General features: G+C 37.9%; 1 protein-coding gene across 2 annotated transcripts in view; it reads left to right on the forward strand.

Annotated features, from left to right (window-relative positions):
• The window catches only part of LOC113499339, a 312,064-nt gene that overhangs the window by 135,007 nt on the left and 162,674 nt on the right, over nucleotides 1-14,383 (forward strand). For both annotated transcript variants that reach the window (XM_026879777.1, XM_026879776.1), the window contains 7 exons: nucleotides 1,548-1,892; nucleotides 2,246-2,366; nucleotides 6,765-6,903; nucleotides 7,536-7,736; nucleotides 8,245-8,343; nucleotides 8,973-9,075; nucleotides 9,927-10,057. In XM_026879777.1, coding sequence (XP_026735578.1) covers nucleotides 1,883-1,892; nucleotides 2,246-2,366; nucleotides 6,765-6,903; nucleotides 7,536-7,736; nucleotides 8,245-8,343; nucleotides 8,973-9,075; nucleotides 9,927-10,057 — 804 coding nt within the window. In that variant the 5' untranslated portion in view covers nucleotides 1,548-1,882. The remainder of the gene's footprint in view (nucleotides 1-1,547; nucleotides 1,893-2,245; nucleotides 2,367-6,764; nucleotides 6,904-7,535; nucleotides 7,737-8,244; nucleotides 8,344-8,972; nucleotides 9,076-9,926; nucleotides 10,058-14,383) is intronic.

Consider the following 14,383-nt stretch of genomic DNA (forward strand, 5'->3'; position numbering starts at 1 on the left):
GTAAATTCACAAATTGGTGTGAAACAGTCAAAGAAAATTGCGACTGCGACTTTCCAATCGTGCCGGTGCCGGTCGCCCTTGGTGACGTTCTAGTGAAAACAATTGATCATTTTGGTGAAAGCATTTAGGCATGGCATGTTAGGGTAGGGCTTTAGTACGCTAGTACTGTTTAGGCTCTTGTAGTGTTGTCGGAGATTGCAATTTGCCTTGTCTAAGGTATGAAGTCAATTGCATTCGTTTTTGGGTGTCGATATCAAGATTCGAGAAATCTCGAAGACAGATAGAATCATTTGTAGCTTAGCTCCATTCCAGTATCTAAAGGCAAAATTATTAGCACTTTTGCCTTACTGCTAGATATCCTGCAAAGGAATTGCAGAACTTTTGTAACGACTGAAGTATTCGTTTTCGTTATCTTCCCGCTATTAAAAGGGTCGTCCTCAACTATAATGTAAAAAGCATGCAAATCGATTACATGCAAACACAAACAAAGTTAACCTAATTTCTCCGACTTCGTTAACAACCAATTTGCGATCTCCGATGAACATCTTTACATAATAAGCAATAAGGAAAGTGTTTCACTTGAAACTCATACGTTATGAAATACGGTAATTAAACTTACGCACTGGTACGCAATCAATGCTACCATCTCTGTTTATCAATTATTTTCATCTTTTTATAGTGAATTTGTTGAGACTTACCGCTACAAACATTACTCTGTGAATAGTTGCCTATCAGACCCAAACAATGTATATCGCATTAGAACATGAAACTTAAATCTGGAGGAATAATATTTCTTTCTGACAAGGGACGTATCTGACTTTTCAGTTAAATATAGACAAATCACTTAAAGGTATTGTCTTGATTTGTCTGTATTTGCAGGCTCACGTTTCAATTAAGCTCGCATTTTAATTTTAAATCGAATTAGATAAATATTGTATGCGGATAAGATTTAGCATTTTACTATAATCTACTACTAACTGATTAGAATAGTTAAATATCTTTCTTGCTCTATTATAATAATTATATCATAATGTTTTGGTAATTCCAGCCTATTATCAAAATATGTCATACAGAAACATAAAGTTCTCACGATGTACTGTCATATTGAATGCATGTTTATATTATTACTGTGTAGAGACAGGTGAATTGAATATGTCTCGTTTCCTTTGAAAAGTAAATTAAATGTGTCATGTCCGGTGAAAGCCCATCCGAGGGAATAACCTTTTCTGTTCTTGACGTATAAGTGGCATAACTATGCATGGACCTTTCATGCCATTCGTAGTTCTTTAATATTTCTTTTACAAGGTAACATTGGATTGGATTCCCCATAAGTACGTAAAGCTACGTAGGCCCAGGCGTAGATGGCGTGATGGGCTTGCCTTTTTTTTCATAAAGAAAACTATTCCCACACAAAGACATCTAGACTCAGGCCAAGCTTTTGTGGATCACACAAACGCTTGTCAAGTCGCTTGTGCAGTAAATTTTCCCGGCTCAAGTCTCTTGTTTAATTTGCCAATCATTAACATTCAATTTTTCTTTAATTCCAGGATCTACCGGCAAACACCAACGCGGGACCAAGCGACGGAACCAAGCAAAATGTGACCACCGAAAGTAAAACCAAATCGAAACGCCTCCAAGCCAAGCCCTGCAAGATCACATGAACCATATTTATTGTACTTATAACTATAAATAACCAATCTAGTCGCCATAGCACTATTTAAACGAAGCAATTTTAGACTTTATTACTAAGAGATACGATTCAATATCGTATTAAAGTACAAAGATTAAGGAATTGAGAACAGTACAAACGACTGAGGGAACCCTAATGTTGATTTATCGATAAATTGATTTTATTAGAAGTTCCCCGGGATAAACGAACACGATGTCCACAAGTAAGTAGATTATGATATTTAATTATCTTATTTATGGACTTAAATATTGTAATATATGTTCACAAAGAGAACGAGAAGTTTAGTCAAACGTAATCAGATTAATACAGAAAATATGTTACGACATTTGTCTAAAAAGGCAACAAAAAGATCAAGACTAATTTTATATGTCCGTTGTAACAAGGGCTATTGACTTGCGATTAAGTAAATACTTACTTCGATAGCAACACTGTCTTTGTATCAACACTAGATGGCGTTGTACCGTGAGAGCTAAAATCCCTCATACATTTTTTTACAATCTATTTTTTATTCTAAGTCTTTCCATTATATTAATCCGTGTTTTATAATATTTCCAGGCTTTGAACACTCTTCGATGAAGAGCAGCTTCTCGTTGTCATCACTGCGGAGTGCGCAGGCGCCGACCGGTGGGCGCTGCGAGCAACTCGAACGGCCGTATCATAGTCTCACTAAAAAGAGGTACGATAACTAATGGAATTATGGAAATAAGTCTAAGAAATATTAATATTATTTAAGGCACGCTAGGGGAGGGATAAAAACCAATTAGATTATCAGGGGATGGAAAATGAAATACATGTTCCACCAGTTAATAGCGAAATGCATAGCTTTAGATTACAAACATTCGTGCCCATAATTTACTTAATCCCTACTATAGGTCAAACGGGTTCCAAAATAACCTATTCTTAGAAACCAAAAGTGAGGACAGGTTTTTAAAAAGCAAGCACGGTTACGTCACAAACAATTAAACCCAATCATTACAAAGATAACTTAAAGTTAATACATCAAACTCTAATTACTGCAAAGGAATAGGTATGAATGGCAATTATCGAAATAACAATATGGCTGCTATGCTGAATAAATACAACGAAGGTCACGGAGATGTTCCAGCGAAGCCAGCTGACACCGGAGAGAGAGCGTTGCTAAGAGCGCTCCGTCTTTTATAGCGGACTGCTTGTCAAATCCCAGGTTCGAAAGAGGTTTCACTAAGGATCTTGAAGGAGGTTTCACTTTGAAAACGAGGTTTCGTTAACACGGCCGTTCCTGACAGCGAGGCGTCCTCGACCGCATCTTGCTTGGAGTCTTCACTATCTCAAGCATCACCAGACTGCTGTCGCTCTCAGACTAGAAATAATCATCTGCAAAATGACAACAACACATACTAAACATTTGCTTTCTTGCGACACTTGTGTCGAAGCTGGAAAACAGAAACTATTTGAAGTGATTTTGTTAAGTACGCGATAGTGAGCGTGCACTCCCACCATCAAGTACCCAACAAGCGAACAGAAAGATTTCAGGAATGTTATTGAAATGGTAAACTTAAAAGCTATGACTTAAAAATATTGCGCAGCAAAATCAATGATTCTTAAAAGTAAACAAACTTAAAAGCTAAGACTTAAAAATAATGCACAGCAAAATCAGTGATTCTTAAAATTAAAATGTAAATGAAACTTAGTAACATTCCAAGCAATGTAATTCCCAACTTCCATTGTGTAGAATGCTAGCCAAGATGAACAGATGGTATTGAAGTTGATATACTTAACCAGATCGGAAGCCATGAACTGTAGGTCCAGGCCAAACAGAAGCCATAAGCCAGAGGTTCAGACCAAACAGAAGCCATGAACCATAAGGTCCAGGCCAAACAGAAGCCATAAGCCAGATGCTCAGACCAAACAGAAGCCATGAACCAGAAGCTCAGGCCAAACAGAAGCCATGAACCAGAGGCTCAGGCCAAACAGAAGCCATGAACCAGAGGTCCAGGCCATACAGAAGCCATAAGCCAAAGGCTCAGACCAAACAGAAGCTGTGAACCAGAGGTCCAGGCCAAACAGAAATCTTCCTATTGCTCCGCATTCTCGAAGACAGCACAGCATGCGTCCAGCATGACTCGCCACACCAGAGCACCATACGCCCGGCAGCCGTAGCCGAACCAGCCAGCAGTTCCAGCTCGCAGCGGTGATGTAGCTGTACACGTAGGAACTTACAGGGCTCCCGCATGCCAGAGTACAGCTTTGCTGCGCTCCACGAAGCCTTCTACAGAGTCGCCAGCAGCGTACGCTCGTGGTTGTTCTGGTTGGTATAGTCGTATTAACGCCGCTGATTGTCTGTAAACAATTCTGAGGCACGCTGTCTCCTGGAGACATAAATGCTTCTCGATTAGGGTTACGGTTGTCAAGTGTTAGGTCACACACTATAGAGCATGATACTTGTGTAGAAGCCTACCAGCGCCTCAATTTTTCTTGAGCTCGGCCGCTCCTGACCATTATCAACAAAACGTCCAAAGTAATGTATTTCAGTATCTACGAAAGAAATATTTTTAAATTAACCGAAGAAAAACCAGCATTCGTGACAGTACTCAAAACTTGACACAACAAATAAAGTCCTTTAGCAATTCCATTTGACATAGATATAGTAACAAAAATTCAACTAAAACCGTTATTTTAAGTTTCGCATTCGTCGCAGAAGCCCTTATTTGAGTATCAGTAATACCTCGTGACTATTATTGCAACTTTCAGATCGTCAGACAAACCTTTTCGGTATTAAAACGCAAAAGAGACTTTCGGCATATGTCATGAACTTATTTAAACGTTACACATAACCTCAACGAGCTAATATTCAACCTAAGGCCCGATCACGCGTGGAATCACGGCAGCTCTATGAGTTATCACAACGTCTATGACCACTTCATGGACTACGGAACACATAACGATGTTTAGAATCAAGGTACGAGGTAACGCACGAGAACGCTCACGGTGTTTATGCGATGATAAAACGATCTACTTCTCAACGTGCGAGAACAATTACGACACGATCGACGCGAATCGTTTTAGTTTTTAACACTTTTTCAAACGTTCGGGCATGTCTCGGGAAAAACAGAATAAAAATAAAAAGCTCACCGATACTCGTGGCACAGTCAAAAATAAAATTTGCAGTAATTAGATGAAATTCAACAAATCCTTTACTTTAACTTAAAACAGATGGCACAAACAGCACAAAGCACGTGGTCTATCCCACTTCTGATCTTAGAAACCAAAAGTGAGGACAGGTTTTTAAAAAGCAAGCACGGTTACGTCACAAACAATTAAACCCAATCATTACAAAGATAACTTAAAGTTAATACATCAAACTCTAATTACTGCAAAGGAATAGGTATGAATGGCAATTATCGAAATAACAATATGGCTGCTATGCTGAATAAATACAACGAAGGTCACGGAGATGTTCCAGCGAAGCCAGCTGACACCGGAGAGAGAGCGTTGCTAAGAGCGCTCCGTCTTTTATAGCGGACTGCTTGTCAAATCCCAGGTTCGAAAGAGGTTTCACTAAGGATCTTGAAGGAGGTTTCACTTTGAAAACGAGGTTTCGTTAACACTATCGTTTCTCTGGGACAAACCGAGCTTAATAGCGGGCGGCTATTTTTTATCATTGTTGATGTGATTAACTTGCAATGCGTTGATAAGCATGTATGGTGGTCTTGCAAGTCAAAAGAGTGTTGTTGACTTTAAAATGGTTGAACCGATCTTAATGAAACAGATACATTCCGTCACATCTGACTCTCTTACCTTATATGCATTTTAAGATTTTACAGTTACAAAATTATGGTCGCTTACTTATACCAACAAGACAATTTATAAAATATCAATTAAAGTTATCTTATAGCAATACTTTAGACACTTACCACTTACAAACAGGAAATAATTCTTCTACATAATTGCAATGCTAGAGGCTCATGGTTTGTTAACTAGTTACTTTCTGCACTTATGATATTTGTGCTCATTTTGAAATCAATTAAATTCTCTAAAGCTACGAGAACCTTAAAAAACTTTGCGCTCTGGTAACTTTTGAATCATGAAGTTATACAGGTATATATTCGATTTTTTATTTAAGTTTGCTTTAGTAGACAAGAGTTTTTTGGTGTTTCTGTTACTACACCCGTTTTACTTTTGAGTATATTTTTTACTTTGGAAGAGTAGATATTTCGTTCTGTTTATTATTAAGAATATTAACTCTAAAGATACAACTCGTTGCTAAGTGCGTAATGAACTGATTGTTTCAAATTAATTACATACCGTCTATAAAAAGTAACAATAAATGCTTGTTAACCATCTGTAATACATAATACTGCATTTAACAGGTAGGGTGTAGGGTTCAGTGGCCATTTCACAGTCTGCTGCGCACATGCATGCGAGAGTGTTCAGCTTGACCTAACAAGCGTTAATTGCTCGTAGAATAGACAGTGTTTACATTATTACAGTGTATCGGTAATTATTGTGCAAATACTTGGAATTTTATAATGTTTTGTGTTTAGATGAAGGTTGAATAAACGCGTTCAGCACATAGGTACTGTTGCTTGTATTGACGTTACGATCAGAGAGGAAAGACTAGATGATCAGAATATGATGTATGTTAATCGAGCACACTGATTTGGTCAAAAAAATATTTTGATAAAAGAATAAGAAATGTTTGTGTCAATAAAAAAGGTCACTTTTGTCTGCCTATTACCGTTACATTAAGTTTCCAAAATAGATAATAGCCTACTCTCTTAGAGTCTCTCTAGGAGCAGAAGTATGCTCAGAAATGCATTTGCTATATGCAATTTCAAATAGTAAGTCTATTTTCTGTTAGCTATGACTTTGAGCATTACCCAATCCATCTCTGAATCATCTATGACTATCAATAAGGTGCAGCGCAGACGACATCACGCACTTTTAGTCTGTGAAAATAGAACCCATGCAGTAACGCACACGGGCTCCATGCAGGCTTTGAGCACCACATACTCGATTGCACAAAAAGTGTGCCGTCATCGCTGCGCCTAACATAAACTACTTTCTAACTATAGTTGTATTGTTTGTGATTCAGGAAGGAGCCATGTCGCGAGGCGTGGCGCCGCAGCTGGGGCAGCGCGGCGAGCGGCGGCAGCGCGGTGGACGACCTGTGGCCGCTGCTGCAGCACCACTACGACTACATCATGGACAACCAGATCATTAACACGTGCAAGGTGGGTATTAGTAGAGTTCAGAAAGCTTGCTATTATAAATTGGACAGTTTGGACTGCTTTTAATTTTAATTCGGTCCTAAAATGGTACTATAGGACTAACATCGAGGAAATCATCCAGTGCTACCATCTATGCTAACGTATTGTTAGCTGGCGATTGAGTGTAGTTCCAACTCGTGCCACTGCATGAATTAGCGCTAGTGTCGATTTCCAGAGTAACAAGTAGAGATGTCAATTCGATTGGAAAAGGATCATTTCTTATTGATTCGAGTACTGTTTACGCATGATTGACAGCTTTTAAGGTTCAAAGCCTTTGGTTCGACAAGTTACCATTTTATGACCAAATCGAGAACAGAACCAGTAGTAAGACTGCTGCGTTCCAGTACAAGTGATTTCTGAAAACCAAATCCATGTTTGCACACTACGTGAGTTAGATTCTTCGGTCTTGCTATGCTTTTACATAAGATCTTTCTATTTATGCAGAGGTCTAAAAAACTACCAAAGCTTGAGTAACTTGTCTATGTTCATGAAAATCGCCAACTTACCTCTTACCTGTAGGCATCTCATGTGTTTCTTTGTATTGTTCTTATTTCTCATCTATTTTATTATATAAATTTCTTTTTCTTTGTTTCCAGGAAGCGAACGGAGAACTTCTCTCCCACAGTACCTCCATGCACGGTTGTCCGCGCTTGCTCAACCCGACCTCGGGGTTCAACCGTCAATGGTCGCTCAGTCAGCTGGTGGCCGAGTTCAATGAACTCTGCCAGTGGCTGACTCATGTCCAAGAGGAGATCTATTCTAGTCCAGAGAATTTATCCAGCAGGAAACTGAGAATGGTAAGATTATAAAAATTTGATTTGAAATAAAATGCAAAAACTCATCTGCTCTGGCTCTCTTTTGAGCATTTTTATCAATATTTGGATAATTTATATAGCTTTGTATACCAAAATGCTGAAGATACGAAATTGGGTTCAATAACACTACTGCAATGAGCGACGTGTTGCAGGTTCGATCCCTGCGTAGGAGTTTGCGTGATCCACGAATGCTTGTCCTGAGGCCTAAAGCCTGCGTGCATGTGACTTGAATGTTTCTGGAATCACCCGCGAGACAATTTCTTCTGCGGAAGTGGTTTTTAATGGTTTTTACGGAAATATGTTTCTATAAGTTTTTTCCTCGTCGTATATCTATTAGTGACAACGACTTATAACAAACTTAATTCCTTTTTCTACCACATTTCTCGTACTCTTTACTTGACATATATTGAACCAAATGCGTGTTCCTCATCCCAATAACCCTCATCCCTTCTTACAAAAGTGCAGTTAAACCATTTATGTTATGTTCCAGTGCCGCATGACGGAGCTGGTGTCCGTGGAGCCGCGCCGCGCCAAGTTCATCGAGCAGGCCTCTGCTATACTCGAACGTATACCAGAAGCCAGTGCTGAAGTGAGTCGAATGTCCACTTTATATGTACATTGTAGACTGCGAATAAAGCATTAAGCCATAAGTCCAGTTAATCATCTTCAACAAATTCACCGTAGATTTATTTTTGTGAATAAGTAATGGGCGAATGGTTAGGGCTATGTTAAAAAAATCCGTTGCTGTTCTGAAAACAAGGCGGTGTTAAAAAATACCGTCTCTACCATCTTAATAAACGGTAGCCTTCAAAGTGGCTATCATCAATTTTGTCGAAATAAGTTTTAAACGCCTGTGAATTAGTAAGCAGAATTTGTATTTACATCTTTTCTAGTATTATAACCGTCATATACAAAACCTTTCATCTTTAACTCGGTTAAAAATGCTGTCTTTTGCCACAAAAAAAGGCATAATTACCTCCTTTTTTTTAGGGGATTTTTTAGGGGAATCCTCATGGACACCCACTCCCGAGGGGGAGGAAATGGGTGGTGTCAGACTTTTACTGACTAAACCTGAACCGCCGTTCTACGTCATCAGCGTTTTTGTGTCGGTGTATGGCAATGCGTTTCAATCCTTCATACAGCATTTAGTACCTCCTAGTCTTAATCCTGTTCATTTAAGTTCTCAATCCTTCATTTAAGGTAACTTTTTCCTTGCAGGTGACGTGGCGGATAGAACACTTAAATGTCAAATGGGAAGGTCTCCGGCTGCTACTTAGTCCTGAGCAGCAGCATCGAGAGGGAGATAGTTCTGACACAGTTGGTTAGTATACAACATGAAGTTAGTAACGAAAGATTGTTTTTATACACTCACTTTTCTTGTTTGTCGTTCCGGTTGGATTTTTGTAAAACAATTTTGAGATACTTCCCGATTAGCTGGCAGGCTGAAAAATGACAAACCGATGACATTGCAACTAACAAGTTAGCAACTATAAAAATGGCTGGACCATTTTGATAAAATTTGTATGGAGTGTCATTTAAAAACGTCTAATTTTAGAATCTATTATTTTTTAATAACAACTTACTATTTATTTATCATTAATTTCTATAGAATTTAAAACCTAAATAAAGGTTCAATTGACAAAAAGGCATCATTGTTGTTAGCGCCATCTGTAGTTCACACAGTAAAACATTTACAAAGCCGCGCAAGTACTTTATCAGATGAAGCACTCCCGCGCTTGCTAAGATTACTGTGGTGAAAGTAAAAGCTAACTTTAAACGATTGTAGTTTCGAAAGCTTAACATAGGTGGCGCTGTTTGTAGTGATGAATGGAAATATTATGTGTATATATATAGTTTTAGTGCTGGTCCTGATTATGGTTATAAGTAAGTTAGATAACTGAAAAAGTGAATAAAATAATTTAATACCATACTTAAGTTTGGAAGAAATTTTTGAAGTTGTATAGAAGAAACTGAGTTTTTTGGATAATGTACCTACCAATGTGATAAGTTCAGCGGAGCGTGAGTTACGGCGTATGTTCAGACCAACTGCATAGATCTGTATAAAGAAAAACAATGTCATTTACTGGGCATTTTTTTAAACCTTTCTAGATGACTTAGGGAATTTCTTCGGCACTTAAATCTCTTGATCCTAACCTACGCACTATTCCTCAGACACGGCTCATGAGTTAAGATGTCTGCGACGTTGGCTGCACTGCATGGAGGGTCGCCTGCCGCCGCCCTCGCTGGGCGCTGCCAGGGGCGCCCCCTACCACGAGCTGCTTCGGAAACTCAGCGAACATAAGGTAGGAATAAGAATAAGGATTTTAATAAGGACGTTAATTAAGCATTTCCTAACAAATCTTTGATCCGGCTATCTTTTGTTTTGCTGTTAAAAAATAGCACAAGGGTGCCTTAGAAATCGTCGCCGGCGTTTGGAGTTATTTTCCTCCTCCTCTTATCGGAGGCTTTTTTTTATTCTTGCCAACATAAGAAGGTCTGTACAAAAAAGGTTTTTTCAGGGCTAGAGACATTTCTTGGCGAAATTACCCGAAATGCAACTTCAGTCCACTCCACAGAATGACCGATATTGTTAAAGGCTATTTTTGTATTTGTTGTATTTCAAAACTACTTAGAGTTTTTCATAAGAATCTGGGAACCACCAATCCAAAGGAACAAGCACCAATAATGTTCAATCTTTCTCCATATAGGTATTACCAATGTGTTTGTCCTGATGTAGTACCAATAAATAGGTTATTAAAAATCGGGTTCCGAATAAATAGTCTGAAAAAATCTTGATTTTATATCCTTTTGTAAGAGAATTGTCTAGCTATTATGAGATACACTTGTGACAGATGGACGGACAAACAGAGAGACAGAGGAAACTTTGTTCCGTTTTAACACCGTATATGTTATAAATCGTATTAAACGAAAGTTAGCTCAACGAACAAACCCATCTCCCAATACAATTGCATAATAACAATCACAATACATCACGGAGCGATTTATTTCCGATGTTGCGAATCCATTGCGGGATCTCAACGAGTCTTCGTGACAACTCGAACACGCTCTAATGACGATTATAAATCAGCCAGCGATGGAGAGATGCCCTTAATTAGGTACGGCGCGGTTCGTGAGCGAGAGTGCTTTGTACAGTCGTGTGCCCTATGGATTTATGGCGGGATGGAAACTGATAAGTCATGTGTGTGCCGTGATCAATAGGCTTTTGTGTTCGATTGTACTTCTATGTTAAATTACTTTAAAGATTTTTATAGTGTTTTTTCGCAATTTCGGTACAGGTGCTTTTTTGGAGTCCTTATTTTTCTATGTATTTTTTTCATAACTTTATCATAACATAAATGTTAAAGACTTAAGATATGTGTTAATTTCTTATACGATTACAAATATGGCCATCGTTTATTTTTGTTAATATAACAATATACTTTCTACATTAAAGATTTACTTATTTGTTGAAAACACACGGGCACCATAAAAACATTTATTCCTTCGATACAAATGCGAATTTACCATAAAAGGATAAAACCGTAGATAGTATAGAGTGTCGCATAATACTTGGAAGCAAACATAAACTTACAGAAGACCACGTACAAGTAACTTTATTGCAGTTGTGTGAAAGAGACACCGCTTTACACCAATTAGTGCGCTATCTCCCTCACACAATAACAATAATACTTTGAGACATGGCGGCAGTCCCCCTGAACATAAACGTACGAGGTCTAAGGTCACAATGGCGCATGAATGATGAATACTTAACCTCTGCCATACTTGAGCTATTGCTAGATACCAACTTTCTGATATTATGATAACAATGTATCGTGATACCGACTCGTATTGTACATCATTGTTCAATGTTTTATGGGCTATTTTTCATCTGAGATGCAAAAGCGGTTGTTGGGAGGTTAACTCGATGACCGATGTTTCGGTTTTTGTTTTGTTTGCAACAAATGGCGTCGGAAAGCTGTCAGCTGTGAGGGGATTCATAAGCCAGGAGATTGTGGAGTTTTAGCACACTGCCATTACTACATTATACTATCAGCATATGAAAATAGTATAAAGAGTTCTGTCAATTTTCAAGACCTTATTATGTGACCAATTTTTATGTAAATTGATACATAATTAATTAATTAAGTTAATTTTCAACATTTAATACAAATTTTTTTTCAAGATATTCTGAAGATGGAATGAACATTACCCTGAACTCTACTCATAATAAAATGCTGCTGCTTACTGGTACTCATTTTACTAAATTATTAATTTAAAAACCTCCGACGGTAAAACTTTCATCCCCACAACTTTTAAATAACTCGACCGATTTTCGTAAAACATTATCTAAGAACACTCGCACACAATGACAAAAACCACTAAAACAAAATAAACTAAATTGAAATCGCGCAAACGGCAAACCTTCTTTACGTAGTAGGAACTTAATAAAAAACTTACCAACCGAATTACGAACCACCCACTTATTAAGCTCGTTTAAAAAGGAGAAATAACGCTGCCGAGGACTATACACCGGTCTAGGTACCTGGGTTCGAACAAACTCCATAATAATTTATGTAACTCTGGCCTATAAACTCAGCCTCGCGACATTGTATGTAAATAGGGAAGTCATAAAATACTTTCGACGACATCCTCCTACATTATCAGTGCAACTCAATCTAGTGTCAATTGTTATGTCTCTCTGGGTACCGTGACACTTGACACTAGGGATGTGAAGATGAACTTTCGGATATGGATGTGTATGTGACGCGGATATGTAAAGCTTACCGGGCTCTCTTACGAAAGCAGTGTTCTTTAGTGCTACTTTTATTAAAGTTTTGGGAAATCGGCAAGAAGTACTACAATGCCTGATTTAGAACCCACTGCTGGACAAAGGCCTCCTCCTTGCTTTTCCAGACCTCTATATCTTTTGCGATTATTTTCCGCCTATTTGACTCGACCATCACACGTCCTCTGCGATGATGTCGTCCAAATATTATAGTAAACCGAAACTTAAACAGACTATTCATATTAAAAACAGTGGACTTATTCCAAGTAAGACCAAGCGAAAGTATCGGATAATTCGGATATTTTTAAGCAACATTACGGTTACGCAGTTACCATCTCTGCGTGACACAGCGACACTCACGATTCCTTCACTGTCCTAATGATAGGCATTGATACATTGCGATACGAATTAGAAGTCTTAACGAACGTTGCAAAGGTCATCAGATCAGCTGTGATTATATCTGCTAATGTAACTTTATCTGATCGTAAGTACTGATTGAGTGAAAGGGAAAGGGTAATTAAGTTAAAAAAGTTCGTAACGAAACGGCGATAATATGAGAGCTGTCGAAAAAGTATTGATGCGTTGTTTAATTTAATTGTTATTCGATGCACGATGATTAAAGGCTCCGGTTGGGTCTGAAACTAGTCAGGCGATTTTAGTATAATTTACTCACGTGTGTTTCTGAGATCGCTCGACTAGTTCTTGATTAACTCATTCTATGAAGTTCCTGTATTCTTCAATTCAATATCTACGTACTAATTGTGCAATTGGTAATCAACGTGAGCCCTGTCTCATAGAAAATTGTCACAATTCATCAACTGCTGTTTAGCTGTCGTGATATTTAAGTAGTATAATACTACAAACCACTGTCTAAAACACAATATCTATTTTCTTAATAAAACACGTTCGAAAGAAAACAGAAACATAATTGATAGAATAATAAACTTAACCCTATTTAAGATTTATGTAACAAAGAGATTTTCAAAAGCAAGGAAGCCATAATTTAAACCCGCTATCTAATATTCCGTTTGAAAGTAAAACAATCCGACCACCTTATCTAAGCAAAGTGTTTACAATATTGATAAATCTGAGAAATTACAGTAAAAGCGCGCGATAGTCTAAACGTAGCACAAGCAAAGGTCATCAGAGCATCAACGATCATGTATCTGTAGCAGTACAAATTGCCTTTATCTCGATCTACGTTAAGCTACGTACACAATTGAGAACAACCTGAGAACTCAGACTTAGGGCATGTATACACGATAATAAATCCTCGCGATTGATGTGAGAAACACGCCGCGAATCACGTCTTTCGAACATCGAACATTTAAATTTGAAGGCTGCGATAGTGCGCCAATGTCGCGTTAATAAGATCCCGTGTAACTAGGCCTTAACAACTGATATTTATGCGTCAGTACAAGCTTGTGCCTAATTCACCCGCTATTTATGATTATTACAATCACATTGTTAGTTCTCTAACGATGTAACACTGAACTATTAATATTTTACAAATTTACACCCGCAATTAATGTTGTTGTGTTTTGTTTCCTAATTACAATAAAGTAACAGCCCTACACTATGTTAGGTTGTACGATAGGCTTGTAGCAAGCGTTTTACAATTTACATTAGTTCATTATACTAACTTTGAATTGAGTTTGCAAATCGTACTCTTAGCTGTACGAATATCAACCTTAATCCCTTGTTTTTAAAACTATTTTACCTTAGTTCTAATATACGACTGTTTTAAGTGAAGTTTCTCCGCTCATTCTTTTGTAGACTCAAAATATGGAAATAAATAACTTATATTAAGGTGTTTTCGCCTGCTAACACACGGAACAACATA

The sequence above is a fragment of the Trichoplusia ni genome, chromosome 12, assembly GCF_003590095.1.
Source record: "Trichoplusia ni isolate ovarian cell line Hi5 chromosome 12, tn1, whole genome shotgun sequence".
NCBI classification, from domain to species: domain Eukaryota; kingdom Metazoa; phylum Arthropoda; class Insecta; order Lepidoptera; family Noctuidae; genus Trichoplusia; species Trichoplusia ni.